Raw genomic sequence first — 20,938 nt, forward strand, 5'->3', positions numbered from 1 at the left:
ATCGAACCTGGGACCTTGGTACTATGAGGCAGCGATGCTAACCACTGAGCCACCATGCCACCCTATGATACAACAAACTATATATGTTATGATGCATACTCAGAATAGGAATCAGAATGTATTCCCGACGGTTTTCATCTTAAGGATAGAATCTTAAGATGAAAATGGAGTTCCTGGTAGGTTAGTGCAGAGGAGAAATGGGCAGAAGTGCACCAGATTGTGTTGCCAGTAGCATACAGACAGGAAATATTATTGGTAGCACATGAATTACCAGTAGGAAATCATCCAAGTGTGAGGAAGACTCAAGCTAAGGTACAAAAACACTTCTTATTGGTCTGGACTGCATAAGGATGTGGTTGAGTTTTGCTGCACTTGTAAAATGTACCAGAGGATAGGAAAGCCACTGGACAAACAGGTGTTAATTACTGCCCGACAGAGTGAGGAATCAAATCCAGATAGTGTGGTTTTAAAATGCCTCAAAATACATTAAATAACGAGGAAGTCTTTGAAGAATGGGATAGGATAGTGAACTGTCTCAGGAGCAAAGAACCAAGGTGAAAGGTTTGTTGCAGCAATATGAGGACATATGCAGGAATAGTATGGGGAGGACTAATACTACTGTGCATGAGTTGGAAGTAGGGAATGCTGTTCCAATAAAACAACACCCCTACAGGGTTAATCCTCTCAAAGCTGCACAGGTCCAGAAGGAAGTGGATGCGATGCTCAATAAAGACTCAAATAGAGTCAGAGTGAATAGAGTTCACAAACCTATTAGGAGTTCTCTTTTGCTCACTCACATTTTTAATAGATTATGAGGCGAAACTAGCTTTTTGGTTCTAATTAGCAGAGGGGTTCGTCCTCTGCATCGTAACAGCCTTAATGTACTTAGTGTCACATATTTGACAACCATCTGCGATAAAGAATCCGGCAGACTCACAGAAATTCCTTCAACTGTTTTAAATGAATGATTTCCTTATTCTGAGATTACAAGAATTGCTCCGAGGTGCTCGCACAGGGGAGTCAAAAAGTGTGGTGCTGGAAAAGCACAGCAGGTCAGGCAGCAACCAAGGAGCAGAACAGTCGAGGTTTTGGGCATAAACCCTTCATCGGGAATGTGGGGGGGTTGGGGGCCAAGGGAGCTGACAGTTAAATAGGAGGGATGTGGGGCTGGGGGTGAAAGTAGCAGGGAAAGTGATAGGTGGATGCAGATGTGGGGTGATGGTGATAGGGCAGAGTGGAGGGTAGACCGGATAGTTGGAAGGAAGATGGACAGGTGTGAAAAGTTCAAGAGGGCAGTGTTGAGTTAGAGGGTTGGATCTGGGATAAACTGGAGGGACAGGAAATGAGGAAGCTGGTGAAATCAACATTGATGCAGTGTGGTTGGAGGGTCTCTCGTCGAATGATGGGGCATTCTTCCCTCAGGCATCGGATGGCGAGGATTTGGCAGTAGAGGAAGCCCAGCACTTGCATGTCCTTCTTGGAGTGGGAGGGGGAGTTGAAGTGGTCGGCCACAGGACGGTGGGGTTGTTTGGTGCATGTGTCCTGGAGACGTTCTCTGAAACATTCCACAAGTTGGCGCCCTGTCTCTTCAATGTAGAAGAGACCACATCGAGTCCAGATGAGGGGTTTGGATGTGCAGGAAAATCTCTGTTGGATGAAGCTCCTTTGGGGCTTGCTTAGAGGTGAGGGCGGAAGAGTGGGTACAGGTTTTACACCTCTTGCGTGTCAAGTGAATGTGCCGGGAGTGGAGTGACGTTGTCTAGGAATTGCTGTGATAATTGTATGGAGTGTTTGGGTCTGCTAATAAGATGTTTTAGTTTTTGTTGAAGTTCTTTTGCCAGTTTATGCAATGGAGTTCCAGGGAGTGTCACTATGGGTCTAAGTAGTTTGTCTGGTTTGTGTACTTTGGGCAATCCGTAAAATCTTGGGGTGTTGTTGCTTTCTGGTTTCATCCTTTGTAGGTCAATCCTGGTTATTAGTCCTTTTTTTTGCAGGTTCCATAGTATGTAGTTTATTCTACTGGTTAGCTATGTCATGGGGTCACAAACTCTCTGGAGGTAGGTGTCAGTATCTGCAAGTAGTTTCTCTGCTTTCTGAATACATTCGGTCTTGATTTTAGATTAGATTAGATTCCCGACAGTAAAGAAACAGACCCTTCGGCCCAACAAGTCCACAGCGACCCTCCGAAGGGTAACCCACCCAGACCCATTCCCCTACCCCACATTTACTAATGCACTTAACACTATGGGCAATTTAGCATGGCCAATTCACCTGACCTGCACATCTTTAGATTGTGGGAGGAAACTGGAGCACCCGGAGGAAACCCACAAAGATGCGGGGAGAAAGTGCAAACTCCAGACAGACAGTTGCCCGAGGTGGGAATCGAACCTGGGTCCCTGGCACTGTGAGGCTGCTGGCCACTGAACCACCATGCTGCCCATCCATGATAACCATTATTCTGCCCTTATCCGCTGGTACTATGATTATATTCTTGTCATTTTTAAGTGTTTTTATAACTTCTCTCTCTCTTTGGTGTTGAGTTTGTTCATTTGTCTTTTCTAGAATGCTCAGAACTAACCGACTAATCGAAGAGACACAGCAAACAGTCAGACAAACCATTGTACCCTTACTAACATCAAAAACATAAATGTAGACAAGGACGAAACAATGGTCTCACTTGATGTAATGGCACTGTTCACTACAGTTGACAAAACTCTAGCCAGTGAGACAATAGCCAACCTCCTGGACAAGCAAAACAGACAACCTACCAAAAAGGACTGCATACTCAAACTACTAGGCCTGGGCTTGACGACACACTTTACATTCAACAACCAAATATATGAACAGATCAATGGAACACCAATGGGCTCACCCATCTCTGGGCTCATAGTAGAAAGAGCGATGCAAGACTGGAACAAATAGCCCTCCCACAAATCCAACCCAAACTCTAAATCAGATACATGGACGACACTTTTGTTATCATAACTGAGCAGGAATCAAGCACACCAGATTATCAACACCATGCTCACAGGGATCAGATTTACGAGAGAGGAGAAAATCAACAATCAACTCCTATTCCTGAACGTAATGATAGAAAGAACACAGAACAGTGAATGCACCTCAAAAATGTACAGGAAAGATACATACACCAACCAAGTCCTGCACTGCAACAGCAATCACCTGAACACACACAAGAGAAGCTGCATTAGGACCCTGTTCAAAAGAGTTACAACACACTGCAGCACTCTCGACTTATGAAGGGAAGAAGAACACCTCTAAGAGTATTCACCAAGAACGGATATCCCCGAAACTTCATCCGCAGATGCTTAACAGTCAAACAACGTGACGGGGACATGCCACGATCTAACTCACTAGCAATGTTACCTTACATAAAACATGTCTCGGATCTGACAGCCAGAATTCTCTGAACACTGGAATAAATGACAGCCATAAACCGACAGACACACGCAGACAATGCCTCACCAGGACAAAAGACCCTATACCCACCATGTGCAAGACCAACGTAATTTTCAATATTCCATGCAAAGACCGTACAAAATATTATATTGGACAAACAGGCAGACAACTAGCAATCCGCATTCACGAACACCAAGTAGCCACTAAACGCCACAACTAACTGTCCCTAGCAGCCACACACAAGGACCACAAATTCAACTGGGATAACACAATGATCGCAGGACAAGCCAAACGGAGGACAGCTAGAGAATTTCTATAAGTGTGGCACTCATCCACGGACTCCACCAAAAACAAATAGACCTAGACCCAATATACCGACTAGTACAATGAACAACTAGAACCGGCAATCGGAAGTAGCAGGAATGGAACCAAATAAATTCCAGAAGACACAATACAGCAGCGCTTCATAGGAGGTCCAAAGCACTGAAGATGTCACCTAGACAGGGGACAAAACATCTGCAAATCAACTTCCCAGCTCAGCGAAGATACCCACAACTACGACAGTAGTTACAAGTTGCCATCTTGACAGTGTCCCCTTTATCCCAATTTTATGTTTTCTATCAGTTAGCTAATTCTCTACCCATCATAATAAAGGTAAAGTCACCACACTTTAACCAGACCATTGGGCTGCTCTCTCAAAGTAGAGAGACAGAGAGAGAGAGAGAGACACACAGAGACAGAGAGAGAGTGTGACAGAGTGACTGATGATGGTTTAACCTGAGGCTTATCACACCTCAGGTGGGGGGAGGCATCAAGAAACACAGTCTTTCATGAAAAGTCCACTCGGTGTGAGAATTGAGCCCACACTGTTGCCATCACTCTGCATTGCAAACTTGCCTTCCGGCCAACTGAGCTTGCCAATTTCCCATGCTAATATACTATCCTAATACTGTGCACTCTTGTCTTAATAAGTATCTCATTTTCAGTACCCAGTCCTTTCAAAAATCCATCTACCAGTTCTCCTTTATCGCCCTATTTGTTACCTCCTCAAAAGACTACACGGAATTTGTCGGGTACAATCTCTCCTTCATGAAGTCCTGCTGCTGGCTCTACTTGATTAAATTATGTATTTCTAAACACTCAACCATCCCGTATAATAGACTCTAACATTTTTCTAATAACATGTTAAGATATCTGGCCGATAATTACCAGCTTTTTTTGTCTTCCTCACTTCTTGAATATGGGTGTTACATGGCAATTTTCTAAGTGTCTGGGAAATTTATAGAATCCAAGGATTCTTGGAAAATTATTATCGGTGCATTCACCATTTCTGCAGCTACTTCCTCTAAAATCCTATGATGCAAGCAATCAAATAATTAGTGTGCTTATCTTCTCACCCAAACAGCTGCTCCCCACCCGCCCGCCCAACTCTGCCCTTGATTATTTATTATTTGTGGGATGTTATTAATTTTCCCTAATTATTATCATTTATTCAACTCCTCTGCTACTTCTTGGCCAACCATTACTTTTACCACAACCTCATTCTCCAAGGGACCTATGTTTACAGTGGCACCAATTATTTTTTAAACAGTAAAATTTTACATTTTATTGACTGTTTTTATGTGACTTGTTATTTTCTCTCAAGAGCTTATTTTCTCTGTCTATCACTTTTTGTAACTTTATTGCTAGCTTTTAAAACTCTTAATCTTGTAATTTACGACTAAACACAGTGTGGTTTTCTTCCCTTCTTACAGAGTTGAAGACATAATCGGTGAAAGTAGCAGCAGGAGGGACACCATGTCTCATGGAGAATCAGAAGCTCCTAAGACAACCATCAGAAGAGATTGGAATAGGGACCAGAAATATAAATTCCTAGAGTCTGGACTTAGCAGCAGTGCATCAAGAAGTCCAATGACCTCATGTCAAAAGCAGTGAATGCATCTACAAATGACATCTCTTATCCTCAGTGCTCAGTGAACCACACTCCTATCACTCACCAGCTAGATAGAGTTGCTGAATCATTGCACAATAATTCTGGAGAATGCTGGATATACAACAGCATCCGAAAAAAAAATATTGACAGTACTGAAAAGCACTTCCTACAAAACATAGAGGATGCAGTTGTCTGTTTGAACATTTGTGGAGTGACATCACAAAGGCTTTTCATTCATACATTCTTCCACTGACTGCTTGGCTGTCCTTATAGAAGTTATACCAGAGTTCACAAATGAGTCTGTCAGCCCAAATAGCAAACAAAGGCTGCTAATATTTCTCTAGCTTCCAGATGTTGTCAGGTAGATGGGCTTGCAAGTTGTAACTGATCCTTCTCAAGCTGCATTCCCATTTTTGTTGCTGTAGAAATGGTGATGGCAGAAAGGTAGTAGGCTGAGTGCAGGTCATATGATATCATAGGTGGGAATTAACAAGAATCAGATCAATTTGGAAAACCTGATTGGTGTCCTTTGTCGAAATATCTCTCTCAAACAACATTATTCACACAGAATGTACATCAATGGCTTTGGAGACACTCTGAGGTGATTAAAAAGTGCTACATTAATTGAGTGCATCACTAAATAATATTACCATGTGAAGAATCTTACTGGCAATAGTATCTGTAGGATCATCAATCTTGGTAACTGTGCATAAATGTTTAAGTGCCATATATAAGAGAGATGCTGAGGCCCCACACATTACTGCCAGTGCAGGTAAGTATTTGTTGGCACCTCCACAAACTGCCACCTACCAAAAGCAAACAAGAATTAATATGGATGCATAAGTATTGTGTAAAATACATGACTTTAGGGAAAAAAACCTTTAAAACGTTTGTTTTATACATAAACTGTACAGTTTATGATGGAGTATATTTAAATCAGTACACAGTCGACTAATGACCTGCTGATTGATCATTCTTACATTTTGTTGCAACTAACAGCGGGAATTAGCCATTCACTCCTCAAGAATGCTATGCCATTCACTAAGCTCTTGCTTAGAGAATTCCAAAGAGTTATGTTCCACTGAGAGCAAAAATTCTTCCTTGTGTCCATCTTAAGTCAATGACCCCTTATTCTATATCCCCTAATCAAGATATCATCCTGAAGGGAATCAGTTTTTAGGAATCTAACCCATCAAACCCCTTCAGAATCTTATATACTTCAATAAGAATCCTTTGTTTAGAATCCACTAAGAACAGACCAAATCTGATCAACCTTTCCTAATGAGTCAACCCTTCATCCAGGAACCAACAAATTAACGTTCTGTGAACTGCCTCCAATACAAGTATATGCCTACTTAAGTTAAGAGGCCACAACTGTACTTCGGGAACTTATTCACTCGAAGACTGGTAGAAATGTGAAACTCTATTCTACAAGTGCAAATACAACTAGATTTTTGTTAGCCAAAGATATTAAGAACTGTCTGGTAAAACATATGAGGTCAGGTCATAGTTCAGCCAAGATCACTGAATGGCACAACAGGCTTGATGTATTAAATGGGGTAAAAACAATGACTGCAGATGCTGGAAACCAGATTCTGGATTAGTGGTGCTGGAAGAGCACAGCAGTTCAGGCAGCATCCAAGGAGCTTGATGTATTAAATGGCCTACTCTGGTTCTAATGAAGAAGTACTCAGCCACCTCTCCTAATATCTATTTTAACACTGTATTACATTCTTCAATAATACAGAACTATGAAGCACATTGGGATTTGTTACTCTATTAAAGGCACTATGTTAATACAAGTTATTGACAAAAGCAAATCTTTAATTTGCTTAATTTGCTGATGGCACCAATGTGGGAAAAAGGTGGGGAATTATTTACCAAAAAAAGATGGAACAAGTAATATTTCCTATAATTGCTTCAGAGACACAGAAAAAGAGGAATTATGATCGCAAGTCTATTTGTGTAAGGCCAGAGACATGGGTTTCTGCTCTAGTTTCCTCCCACGGTACAAAGATATGCAGGTTGGGTGGATTGGCCATGGTAAATGCAGTGTCACTGGGATAGGGTGGATGGCTGGGTCTGGGTGGGATGCTCTTTGGAGGGTGCTGCAGTCTTAATGGACCAAATGGTCTCTTTCCGCACTGTAGGGATTTTATTAATTCTATGAGATCACATAGAGGAATTCCAGCTTTTAAAGAATAAATAGTTTTGACACCTGAAATCATCACAAGCTCAATATTAAAAGGGAAGTGACTGAAAGTATCAAAACATCTGGTGAGGGATGTAGAAGTAATAATATTATGTTCCAGAGGACATTAGATAAATACTTGGCAGAAAAAGGAAAGAAGAGGTTTGAAACATAGAATATTGAAAATATTGCTTACTTTTTCTCTGTTCTAGAGCTGTATATTTTGCAAACTATTTCATAAATACATTTGTGTCATTTGTTCAAATATTTGAATAGTTACCATTCCTGTAAGTGCTGAATTAATCAATCGTGGTATACTGTAAGTGTCTCTCCTCATTCTCAGGAAAAACAAACCATATAGACCTGCCGATCCTGTTGATAGTAGAGTATTGACCACAGCAAGACTGGCCAATTGACCATCTCCAGACTCTGTAATGTGACCTTGTGCACCAACAACAAAGCCTAAGGAGCCAATTATTTGCATAAAAGCTCCAAGGACTGCAAGCTATAAAAGAAAGCAAATCACTGTGTATTCATCATGTTTATCTTATACATTATAATCATCCTTTTAAAGGGCGTGGTTTTCTGCAAATGGATCTACAGTCTAGGGTTACAAAATGTTAACCATCTATTTCTATTTGTAGTGCAGTTGACAGAAAAACTCACAGAACACAAAGATTTTTTTCATTTTGAATTAACTTAAGATGTTAATGTGGAAGAATGAAACATCTTTTAATTTCAGGGGCCCTTGGGGTACTCACAAGTCAGGTACAGTGCAATTGATAATTAGTGGGAGTAAGGCAAGGAGACAGGTTTCCATGAATTACCACAGCCAAAACCCCATGGCAGCTCCATAACCCCAATCTCCTTGTAAAATTGAGTAATTTTTCAATAATTGATGACTTTGACTTGATTAAGCAAACAAGGAATTACTTTATATTAGTTAGTGGTTAGTTGTTAAACAGTTCTATAGGAAGAAAGTTTGAGAGGTCAGAAGAAAGGTTTATGATTTTTGTTTTATGGCTCAGGCTACTTAAACTTGGGCTAACATGCGAGAATGCTTTGAGGTTAAAACACAGTTTATGTTTTAAAATTATTTAGATTGTAACAAAAGTAGTAATAAGCCTACAGACATATGTATGTGTGAACAAGAACAAAGAACAAAGAAAATTTATAGCTCTTATACTCAATACCCCGTCCAATAAAGGCAAGCATACTACATGCCTTCTTGACCACTCTATCCACCTGTGCAGCAACCTTCAAGGTACAATGGACCCGCATTCCCAGATCTCTCTGCCCATCAACTTTTCCCAAGGCTCTTCTGTTCATTGTATAATTTGCTCTACAATTAGTCTTCCTAAATGCATCACCTCACATTTGTCTGGATTGAAATCCATATGCCACTTTTCCTCCCAACTCTCTAGTCTATCTATATCCTCCTGTATTCTTTGACAGTTTCTTATGCTTTCTGCTACTTCACCAATCTTCGTATCATCTGCAAACTTGCTAATCATACCAACATGCCCTCTTCCTGATCATTTATGTATATCACAAACAACAGTGGACCCAACACTGACCCCTGCGGAACACCACTGGTCACCCTTCTCCATTTCGAGAAACTCCCTTGAACTCTCTGTCTCCTGTTGCTCAACAAGTTCTTTATCCACCTAGGTAGAAAACCCTGCACACTTTCTCCATTAGTCTATCAAATGCCTTACTAAAGTCCACTAAGTGTGCATCAATAAGACTGTAGAATTAGGTTTAATGTTGAGTTTTGTTGATTTGGTCTTCTTAGTTGTATCGCTTGAAACATTTGGGAAATAGTTAATCAATACACAAAGTAAACACAGACATTAACTTCCTGGTGCTATTCTATCTTGGCAGAGATCTACATAATAAACCAAGATGACAAAACTTGGTCTTTTCAGGTGATTGATATGTGGAAGAATAAATCAGGAGACAATAGGATGCGATTTCAGGTGAGACTGCTAGCAACAAGTAAACGGCAGTTGGAGATAGAGTTCAATGACACAGAAATAACAGTTGGACAAACAAAGGAGTGTTTAAAGGTCAGTCTGGGGGAATAAATAGCTTATAATGGGGACTATTAGTGATTGACAATGGGTAGTATGTGGTAGCAGCCCATGTGATGCCAAGACCTGATATGTGAGGTGGTGAGGGAATGCATGGAAAGACTAATAATTGTAGAACTTAATATTAAGTTCAGAAGACTACAGAGCTTCCGAGCGGAAATGAGGCATTGTTTTTATAGCTTGCACTGAGTTTAGCCGGAACACTACAGCAAGCCTGAAACAGAGATGTTGGACAAAAAAACAGGATGGTATATTGAAGTGGCAAGCAACTGGAAGCTCAGGATCTTTGGAGGTAACTTAGCTCACTGAACTGAAAGATTTGTTTTCAGACATTTCGTCACCATGACTAGGTAAAATCATCAGAGAGAGTCTCTGGTGAAGCGCTAGTGGTATGTCCCGCCTCTCTATTAGAACATAGAACAATACAGCGTAGAACAGGCCCTTCGGCCCTCTGTGTTGCGCCAACCTGTGAACTATTCTCAGCTCGTCCCCCTACACTATCCCTATTATCTATGTGCTTATCTAAGGATTGTTTAAACCTCCCTAATGTGGCTGAGTTGACTACATTAGCAGGTAGGGCATTCCACGCCCTTACCACTGTCTGCATAAAGAACTTGCTTCTGATGTCTGTCTGAAATCTACCACCCCTCAATTTGTAGTTATGCCCCCTCGTACAAGCTGACGTCATCATCCTAAGAAAAAGACTTTCACTGTCTACCCTATTTAATCCTCTGATCATCTTGTATGTCTCTATCAAATCCCCTCTTAGCCTTCTTCTTTCCAGTGAGAACAGACCCAAGTCTCTCAGCCTTTCCTCATCAGATCTTCCCTCCAGATCAGGCAACATCCTGGTAAATGTCCTCTGCACCTTTTCCAAAGCTTCCACATCCTTCCCAAATTACGGCGACCAGAACTGTACACAATATTCCAAGTGTGGCCGCACCAGCGTTTTGTATAGTTGCAGCATGATATTGCAGCTCCGGAACTCAATCACTCTATCAATGAAACTTAACACACCGCATGCCTTCTTAACAGCATTAACAACCTGGATGGCAACTTTCAGGGATCTATGTACATGGATTCCAAGATCCCTCTGCACATCCACACTACCAAGAATCTTTCCATTGACCCAGTACTCCGCCTTCCTGTTATTCTTCCCAAAGTGCATCACCTCACATTTAGATGCATTGAATTCCATTTGCCACCTCTCAGCCCAATTCTGCAGTTTATCCAAATCCCCCTGCAACCTGTACCATTCTTCGAAACTATCCACTACTCCACCGACTTTAGTGTCGTCTGCAAATTTACCAATCTATCCACCTATGCCTGCGTCTAAGTCATTTATAAAAATGACAAACAACAGTGGTCCCAAAACAGATCTTAGTGGCACACCACTAGTAACTGGACTCCAGACTGAACATTTTCCATCAACTACCACACGCTGCCTTCTTTCAGAAAGCCAGTTTCTAATCCAAACTACTAAATCACCCTTAATTCCATGCCTCTACATTTTCTCCAACAGCCTACCATGTGGAACCTTATCAAAGACTTTACTGAAATCCACTTATACCATGTCAACGACCCTACCCTCATCTACATGCTTGATCACGTTCTCAAAAAACTCAATGAGGTTTGTGAGACATGACCTTCCCTTGACGAAACCATGTTGACTATCTGAAATCAAATTGTTGCTTGCTAGATGATTATAAATCTTATCTCTTGTAATCCTTTCCAAAATCTTTCCTACAATAGAAGTAAGGCTCACTGGTCTATAATTACCTGGGTCATCTCTACTGCCCTTCTTGAACAAGGGCACAACCTTTGCAATTCTCCAGTCCTCTGGTACTAAACCTGTAAACAATGATGACTCAAATATCCAAGCCAAAGGCTCTGTTGTCTCCCCCCTAGCTTCCCAGAGAATCCTCGGATAAATCCCACCTTTCATTCCTTTTAGAATTGATAACACCTGTTCGTGACTAACCTTGATCATTTCTAGTCTAATATCTCGTACCTCATTCTTCTCCTCTACAATATTCTCCTTTTCCTGAGTGAAAACCGATGAGAAATGTTTGTTTAGCATCTCTCCGATCTCCACAGGGTCCACACTCAACTTCTCACTTCTGTCTTTGACTGGCCCTATTCTTCAGTTTCCTGAAGAAGGGCTTATGCCCGAAACATCGATTCTCCTTCTCCTTTGATGCTGCCTGACCTGCTGCGCTTTTCCAGCAACATATTTTTAAGCTCTGATCTCCAGCATCTGCAGTCCTCACTTTCTCCTGGCCCTATTCCTACCCTAGTAATCCTTTTATTCCTCACGTACCCATAGAAAGCTTTAGGGTTCTCCTTTATTCTATTCGCTAAAGACTGCTCGTGTCCTCTCTTTGCTCTTCTTAACTCTCTCTTTAAATTCTTCCTAGCTGATCTGTAACTCTCCATTGCCTCATCTGAACCATCTTGCCTCATCAACACATAAGCCTCCTTCTTCTGCTTAACAAGAGATGCAATTTCTGTAGTAAACCACGGTTCCCTTACCTTATCACTTCCTCCCTGCCTGACAAGGACATACCTACCAAGGACATGCAATATCTGTTCCTTAAACCAGCTCCACATTTCCATTGTCTGCATCCCCTCCATTTTGCTACCCCATTCTATGCATCCTAATTCTTGCTTAATCGCATTATAATTGCCCTTACCCCATCGATAACTCTTGACCTGTTGCATGTATCTATCCCTTTCCATCACTAAACTAACCGTAACTGAATTATGGTCACTCTTTCCAAAGGTTTTCATTTCTTAAGGTGGGTAGGGTCATTTCCAGTTCTTTTTATCAAATAGGGTCAAAATCAATGATGGGAGTTTATTGATGGGAGTTTCAGTTAGAAAGCCAGGCCTCTAAGAATTCTCGTGCATGCCTTTGTTTCACTTGTCCTAGGATGTGTGTGTTGTCCCAGTCAAAGTGGTGTCCTTCTTAGTCTGTATGTATGGAAACTAGTGATAGTGGGTCATGTCCTTTGGTGGCTAGTTGGTGTTTATGTATCCTGGTGGCAAGTTTCCTACTTATTTGTCCAATGTAGTGTTTTTTACAGTTCTTGCATGGTATTTTGCAAATGACATTAGTTTTACTGGTAGTACCTAATGTATCCTTTAGGTTCATCAGTCGCAGTTTAAGTGTGTTGGTAGGTTTGTGGGTTACCATGATGCTAAGGGGTCTGAATAGTCTATAAGTCATTTCTGATATGTCTTTGATATAAGGTAATGTGGCTATAGTTTTTGGTTGCATTGTGTCTGCTTGTTTGGGTTTGTTTCTGAGGAATCGATAGATTGTATTTGTTGGATAATAGTTTTTCTTGAAAATGTTGTATAGGTACTTTTCTTCTGATGCTTGTAGTTCTTGGGTGCTATAGTGTGATGTAGCTCATTGAAATAATGTCTTGATGCAGCTCCATTTGTGGGTGCTGGGATGATTGCTTCTGAAGTTAAGTATTTGGTTTGTGTTTGTTGTTTTCTGTAGACACTAGTTTGAAGCTCTCAATTAAATGTATGTTCAAATGTCAGGGTCTTTTTTGCAAAATCTCCATCTATCATTTATTCGACCTGCTTCCCACACCCCTCCCAACCCCTGTCTTTTGCATAGAAACCATCTCTTCCTAACTGCCAGCAGTTCTGAAGAAGGACCACTGGACCAGAAACGTTAGCTCTGATTTCTCCCAGAAATGACGCCAGACTTGCTAAGATTTTCCAGCAATTTCTGTTTTTGTAGCCACAAACAGGATTGTGGTTCAAATAAATTGTTTAAAAGCGTTAAAGATACAAGTATAAAGATATTGTATCTAAATGCACAGAGAACTTGCAATCAGGTTGATCAATGAATAGCTCAAATAGTTTGTACGCATGTATTTGATTGTGGTTATGGAGACATAGCTATGGGGTGGCCAAGGCTGGGAACTGAACATGCAAGTGTATTCAACTTTTAGGAAGGAAAGGCAAAAAAGAAAAGGATGTGGTGTGCAATAGTGAGAAGGGATACTGATGCAGGTAATGTTGATGTGGAATCAGTCTGGGTCGACCTAAGAAGCAACAAGGGGTGGAAAACATTAGTTGGGTGTCTATAGCCCTCTAAAACAGTAAGGGTAAGGTAGGAGATAGCATTAAATAAGAATTCTTGATGCATGCAACAAGGGAGTCTTAGGTAATATTAATCTAAATATAGACTGGAAAACTACCTGAGCACTGATTCTGTGGTGGATGAATTCCTGCAGTGTGTACAAGATTGTTTGAGAGACCAGTATATTGAGAAGCAAACTAGTGGACAAGCTTTCCTGATCAAGTTCGATGCACTGAAAAGAGGTCTAGACTCTGGTTTCCAGCATCTGCAGTCGTTATTTTTACATAGTTGATTTTAACCCTACTGTGAATCCTCTTGCAAGGATGCGTGCCTTGAAGAAGTTTTCCTTCTCTCTCTACAAGAATCTCAGGGAGTCCCTCTCCCACTGCAACTCCCAGGTCATTTCCTCTGCCATGAAGCTCTTACCTGCCTATCTTCTTTTCCACCTATCCCCTATCCACTCTACCCTCCCCCTCCCCCCCCCCCCCAACCTATCACCTTCATCCCCTCCCCCACTCACCTATTGTACTCTATACTACATTCTCCCCACCCCCACTCTCCTCTCACTTATCTCTCCACCCTTCAGGCTCTCTACCTGTATTCCTGATGAAGGGCTTTTGCCCGAAACGTCGATTTTACTGCTCCTCGGATGCTGCCTGAACTGCTGTGCTTTTCCAGCACTACTCTAATCTAGCTTTTAATCTTGTTGTGAGAAGCCCTATAGGAAAAAGGTGACCATAATATGACATATTTCTTCACTGGGTAGAAAGTGAAAGGAGTCCAATCCTAAGCTAATGTCATAAATCTGAATAGACTAGGTAATTTTATTCAGAAGCAAGTTATTGGATAGTCAATAGCTAAAATTTAAGGAACAAATGCTGTACTGCAAATTTATACATTCCTTTTTGGTAAAAGAGGCAACAGGAAATGTGTCCCAAACATGGCTAACAAAATAAATTATAGATAGCATTATATTCAAAGACGAGTCATATAATGTTGAAAGAAAATGAAGCAAGCCTGCAGACCAGGAGCAGTTTAGAATTCAGCAAAGGGGAGCCAAACGTTTGATTAAGAGGGAGAAGAAAGAGAATGAGAGTAGAGTTACAAAGAATATAACAGCAACAGTAAAAGCTTCTATCAGTATGTAAAAAGAGATTAGTGCAGACAAATGTAGGTGCCTTAACAGTCTGAATCAGCAGAGTTGATAATGAAGAACCAGAAAAAGGCAGAACAATTAAACAGCTACTTTAGTTTTGCCTTCACAGAAGGAAACAAAAATAACAGTATGAATGCTGGGAGCCAAGAATCTATTAGGAAGGAATGAATTGAAGATCAGTATTGGTTAAAAAAAATGTGCTGGTGAAATTAATCGGACTGACAACTGATAAATCCCCACTTGATAGTCAAAATAAAAGGGCATTAAAGGATGTTGTTGTAGAAATTATAGACATTTTGATTGTCATCTTTGTGATGAAATGGTGTCTTTAACTGCTGGGGTCTGGACTGTTTCTCTTGCAGAAAGCTGTTGGCATATTGGTATTGAAATGTCTCCATCTTTCAGGCAGTTGATAAACAGCTTTGAGGTCTCCCTGACTGTTTTTAACAAAAGAATCATGAGTAGGTGGGGTTAGGCTCTCATAGATCCAAAAGAATTTGGTTTTGCTTTCAGTGATTTGATGGTTTTGCTGGCTGCTGGAGCTGAAAGCTTGAATTCCACTGCTGGAGTAAAGTCTTAGAAGAGAAGCTTCCTTTTAAAAAAAAATCATTAAGGGCAGATTGTTTCTTTCCATGTTTCTTTTTACTGCACTGGAAAAACACAGCATGAGAGAATAATAAGTGTTTTGCTGAACTGCCTTTCCCAAGGGTGAGTTTATGGGATGCTATCTATTTTGGAACAGTCAAATAAACCGTCACCTTGTTAAGTATCTCAATAGAGTAAAGTTATGCTAACTCTTCTTTTTGTTGTATTTTAACTGTTTTGCAAGAATCAAGTGTGTTTTGATTAAAGCTTAGTGGTGGACCACTTGAATAATATCTGGAATACATTACCTTATACTTGCCTTTTTAAAAATATATAAAGTAGTTAGAGTCTAGGCTTTCTCCATTATATGCTTTGGGTGGATGGTGAGGTTGGGGGTGTAGGGGTTTGGTCTGGCCCATAACATCTTCCCAACTTTTGTGCTTTCTGGAATGGTCCGGCACATTGGAAATTGAAAAATGTCAAATGAAGCCCCACTATTTAAAAAGGGAAGGTGGGGAAAAAGTATAGGCCTTGCAAACAAATTTAACACCAGGAGTAGGAAAAATGATGCAGTCTATTATAAAGGATATGATACCAGGACATTTAGAAAGTATCAATGGAATCACACAAAGTCAATAAGACATAAAGGATTTATGAAAGGAAAATCATCTCAAGTCCTATCCCAGAGGTCCGTGAGAAAAATGAAAGCATATGAAATTGCTGGTAACATAGTCGAATGGATTGAGAGTTGGTTAGCCATCAATACTTATAGATTAGGAATAAATGGATCATTTTCAGAGTGGAAGTGAAGTACCATATCCAATTATTTGACTGAGGGAATCAAATGTAACTTTTTTAAAGTTTGCTGATGACCCAACCCTAGATAGGATTGAGAGTGGTGAGAAGGATATAAAGAAGTTTTGGGATGAAGTAGAGAAGTTGAATCAATGAGCAAATATATGGTAGATGCAATCTGGAAACACAGAAATTAGGAACAGGATGACACCATTCAGCCTTTCAAGTCTACTTCACCAGTCAATATGATGATGGCTGATCCTCTGTCTCAATGCTGTATTCCTGCTTGCTCTTCATATACATTGTTTAATTTTAAGGTATTAAAGGTATCAATCTCTTTCCTAAATATACGTAGTCGTCCAGCCTCCATAACCTTCTAATGTAATGAATTCCACAGCTGACCAACCTTAGTTAAAAAATAGTACAGAGAACACAGAACAGTATAGCACAGGAACAGGCCTTTGGCCCATGACATTGTGCCAAACATGATACCAAATTTAACTAATCCATTCTGCATGCCTTAATCCATATCCCTCCATTCCTTCCTTATTTATATGCTTATATAAAGTCTCTTAAACTGCCCTATCATGTCTTCCTCCACAATCACCCCTGACAGCGCGTTCCAGACTCCTACCACTCTCTGTGTAAGACAATTGCCCCCTCACATCTCTTTTGAACTTTCTCCCACTCACCTTAAATGCATACCCTGTAATATTAGACATTTTAACTCTGGAAAAAAGATTCTGACTGTCAACCCTACCCATGCATCTCATTATCTTACAGACTTAGATTAGACTAGATTCCCTACATTATGGAAACAGGCCCTATGGCCCAACAAGTCCATACAGACCCTCCGAAGAGTAACCCACCCAGACCCATTCCCCTACATTTCCCCTGATTAATGTATCTAACACTATGAACAATTCACCTGACCTGCACATCTTTGGATTGTGGGAGGAAACCAGAGCATCTGGAGGAAACCCACGCAGACACAGGGAAAACATGCAAGCTCCACAAAGACAGTCACCCAAGGTGGGAATCGAACCCTGGTCCCGGGGCACTGTGAGGCAGTAGTGCTAACCACTGAGCCACCATGCCACTCTTCTATCCAGTATATGCTTAGCCTCTGCCACTCAAGAGAAAAGAAGCCAATTTTTACCTGTCTCTCCTTGTGGCCCAATCCCTCCAATCCAAGCAGTATCCTTGGAAACTCTTCTGTACCCACTCCAAAGTCTCCATGTCCTTCCTGTAATATGGTGACCAGAACTGAATGCAGCACTCTAAGTGTAGCCTATCCAAAGTATTATAAAGCAGCAACATGACATCCTGACTCTTGTACTCTATTCCCTGACCAATAAGCCTTCTTTACCACCCTATCAACTTGCATTGCCACTTTCAGGGAGCATTGGACATGAACCCTAAGATCACTCTATACATCAATGCTGTTCAGGGTTCTGCCATTAACTATATACTTTGGTTAGGCCACTGTTAGAATATTGAGTGCAATTCTGGTCTCCTTCCTATCGGAAAGATGTTGTGAAACTAGAAAGGGTTCAGAAAAGATTTACAAGGATGTTGCCAGGGTTGGAGGATTTGAGCTATAGGGAGAGGCTGAACAGGCTAGGGTTGTTTTCCCTGGAGCGTCAGAGACTGAGGGGTGACCTTATAAAGGTTTACAAAATTATGAGGGGCATGGATAGGGTAAATAGGCAAAGTCTTTTCCCTGGGGTGGGGGAGTCCAGAACTAAAGGGCATAGGTTTTAGAGTGAGAGGGGAAAGATATAAAAGACACCTCAGGGGCACCCTTTACACACAGAGGAATGAGCTGCCAGAGGAAGTCGTAGAGGCTGATACAATTGCAACATTTAAGAGGCATTTGGATGGGTATATGAATAGGAAGGGTTTGGAGGGATATGGGCTGGGTGCTGGCAAGTGGGAGTAGATTGGGTTGGGATATCTGGTCGGCATGGACTGGTTGGACCGAAGGGTCTGTTTCCATGCTGTACATCTCTATGACTCTATGACTCTATTTGATCTCCAAAAGTGCAGTACCTCACACTTACTCAGATTAAACTCCATCTGCCATTTCCCCAACCATATCTGCAACTGATCTATATCCCACTGTATCCTTTGACAACTTCTGACATCATCAACCCAGGGAAACCTAAAGACATAAATAGGAAAGCAGGCCATACCACCACTGCTTCATCCGGAGGCTCACTGATGATGGGTGCAATATGCTATCACTGGCCTGAAAATGGGAAACCAAAGCCATCTGACAGAACGCCACCTGTGAACAGCTGTACTTCCTGAACGACTGCCTATGGAAACAGGTGCTACCTGTTTTAATTACAAACCTCCCCTTAACACCCCACTAGCCAAAAGAATAGCAAAGCAAAACAGCCGCAGCATGCTTCAAGAAATAATTTCCGATGCCCACAAAATATAACCGGGAAATTTTATACCAAAAAAAACTTTACTCACTAATACAATAGACAGACACAGTACAACAAGTCATAGACATTAGACAGCGACAAACACAGAAAATGAAAAAAACTAGACTAGCAGAAAAAAACTAAACAAAATTATACAAAATAAGAACACAGAGAACACAGAAGCATGGATATGAAAAAAAACTTATCTGACCGACCCTTAACAGACACTGAAAAAAACGTCTTAGTAAGAGGATTAAATTACAACTTCCAGGATACGGACAAGAAAGACTTCTTACTGAACAACACTGAAAGACAACCAACTCACAGAGGAAACCCAGCAAACCATCATACAGACCGTCACACCAATATTAAGCAGGAAAAAGGAAGGAAACACACTCAATGCACAAGAAAGGGAAGCGCTAGAAAGACTAAAAAAAAATTGTTATCCTACCTGCAGACAAAGGGCATTTTACATCAAAGAGACTACATTGAGAAAGTGAATGCACCACTTGCAGATATCAATACTTACCAACAAGTGGTGATAGACCCAATCCCAAAACTAGAGAAGTGAATCACAGCCCTACTTGAAAACATCAGAAATCTGGAAAAATAAATAAGATCGACTTCCAAAAAATGAAACCAGATGGATCCAACACACTATATTTCTACGGATTACCCAAAATTCACAAACCAGGAGCCCCCAACAGACCAATAGTCTCATTATCTCGAACACCAACTTACAGATTGGCCAAGGAGCTACACCAAAGACTAAAACACTTAGTAGAGGACTCACGCCACTCCATCCACTCCACCCAAGAATTCCTGAAGACCATCAAAGACACCAAGATTAAAGAGGATGAAATAATGGTCTTCTCTTGACGTTCACATCCATCAGCAGCAACCTGGCCAAGGTAACACTGACTACATTATTAGAAGAACCAAAGACACACATATACCAAACACCACCAACTTCATCAAAGACAATGTTGTCAAGCTAGTGGAACCTCTGCCTTACCACCCACTTCACCTTCAACAACAAAACCTACAGACAAACCAACTGAACACCCATGGGATCTCTGATATCAGGGTTCTTAGCAGAGACAGTAATGCAGAGACTCAAACAAACAACTGTCAACCATCCAACCCAAACTTGGGTCTGCTGTGTGGATGACACCTTTGTCATCATTAAACAAAACAAATTAGAGGAAACTTTCAAGACCATCAATAATACTATTACTGGCATAAAATTCACTAAAGAGGAAAACAACAACAAACTGCCATTCCTAAATATCGTAGTAGAGCGAACAGTCAATGGGAACTTCAAACCAGCGTCTGCAGGAAAACAACAACCAAAAACTGAAGTACAGAAGCAATCATCCCAACTCCCACAAATAAAACTGCATTCGAACATTATTTCAAGAGCCACCTTACGCTGCAGCAGAGGAAAATCACCGACACAGTGTATTCAAAAAGAACGGGTACCCGATGAACACAGTCCGCTGATTTCTCAGCGACAAACCCCAACAAGCAGGTAAGACATGTCCAGAAACCCAAGCCACTCTCCCCTACAAAAACATCTCAGAAATGACTGCCTGACTATCCAGACCTCTTGGCATCATGGTAGCCAACAAATCCACCAACATACTAAAACAGCTAATGGACTTGAAAGACCCGATACAGACAGCAAGCAGAACTAATATCATTTACAAAATACCTTGCAAGAACTGTAACAAACACTACAATGGACAAACAGGCAAAAAACTAGCCATCAGGATACATGAACATCAACTAGCCACAAAAACACATGACCCACTCTCACTAGTATCCTTACATACAGATGAGGAAGGAAGCACTTCGACGAGGACAACACGTCCATTCTTGGACAAGCCATATAGAGACACGCACAAGAATTCCTAGAAGCATGGCATTCCAACTGGAACTCTATCAGCAAAGACCTTGACTTGGATCCCATTTACCAGCCCCTGAGAAAAGAACAAAAATGACATCACTACAGGAAATGACATCACCAACCCAAGGAAACCTAAACTCGTAAATAGAAAGTGGACCATGTTTCAGCCGGAGGCTCACTGATGATGTTACCTAGCATGGTGATGAAAAATCTAAAAATGAACCTTCCAACACAGCGAGTAAACCTACATCCAGAACCTTCTGCACTATCCACAACTCCTCCAATCTCTGTATCGTCTGAAAACTTACTAACCTACCCA

The 20,938-nt window shown here is 41.1% G+C and overlaps 1 protein-coding gene across 1 annotated transcript in view; it reads right to left on the reverse strand.

Moving 5' to 3' along the window:
- The window catches only part of LOC122556853 (putative ammonium transporter 1), a 197,060-nt gene that overhangs the window by 127,668 nt on the left and 48,454 nt on the right, over positions 1-20,938 (reverse strand). Inside the window, exons 6-7 of the mRNA XM_087995464.1 lie at positions 7,822-8,046; positions 6,018-6,156 (exon numbers count right to left, since the gene is read on the reverse strand). Of these exons, the coding sequence (XP_087851590.1) occupies positions 6,018-6,156; positions 7,822-8,046 (364 nt within the window). The remainder of the gene's footprint in view (positions 1-6,017; positions 6,157-7,821; positions 8,047-20,938) is intronic.

The sequence above is a fragment of the Chiloscyllium plagiosum genome, unplaced genomic scaffold, assembly GCF_037043375.1.
Source record: "Chiloscyllium plagiosum isolate Xiang-an unplaced genomic scaffold, Cpla_swu_hap1 HiC_scaffold_16, whole genome shotgun sequence".
Classification (NCBI taxonomy): Eukaryota; Metazoa; Chordata; class Chondrichthyes; order Orectolobiformes; family Hemiscylliidae; genus Chiloscyllium; species Chiloscyllium plagiosum.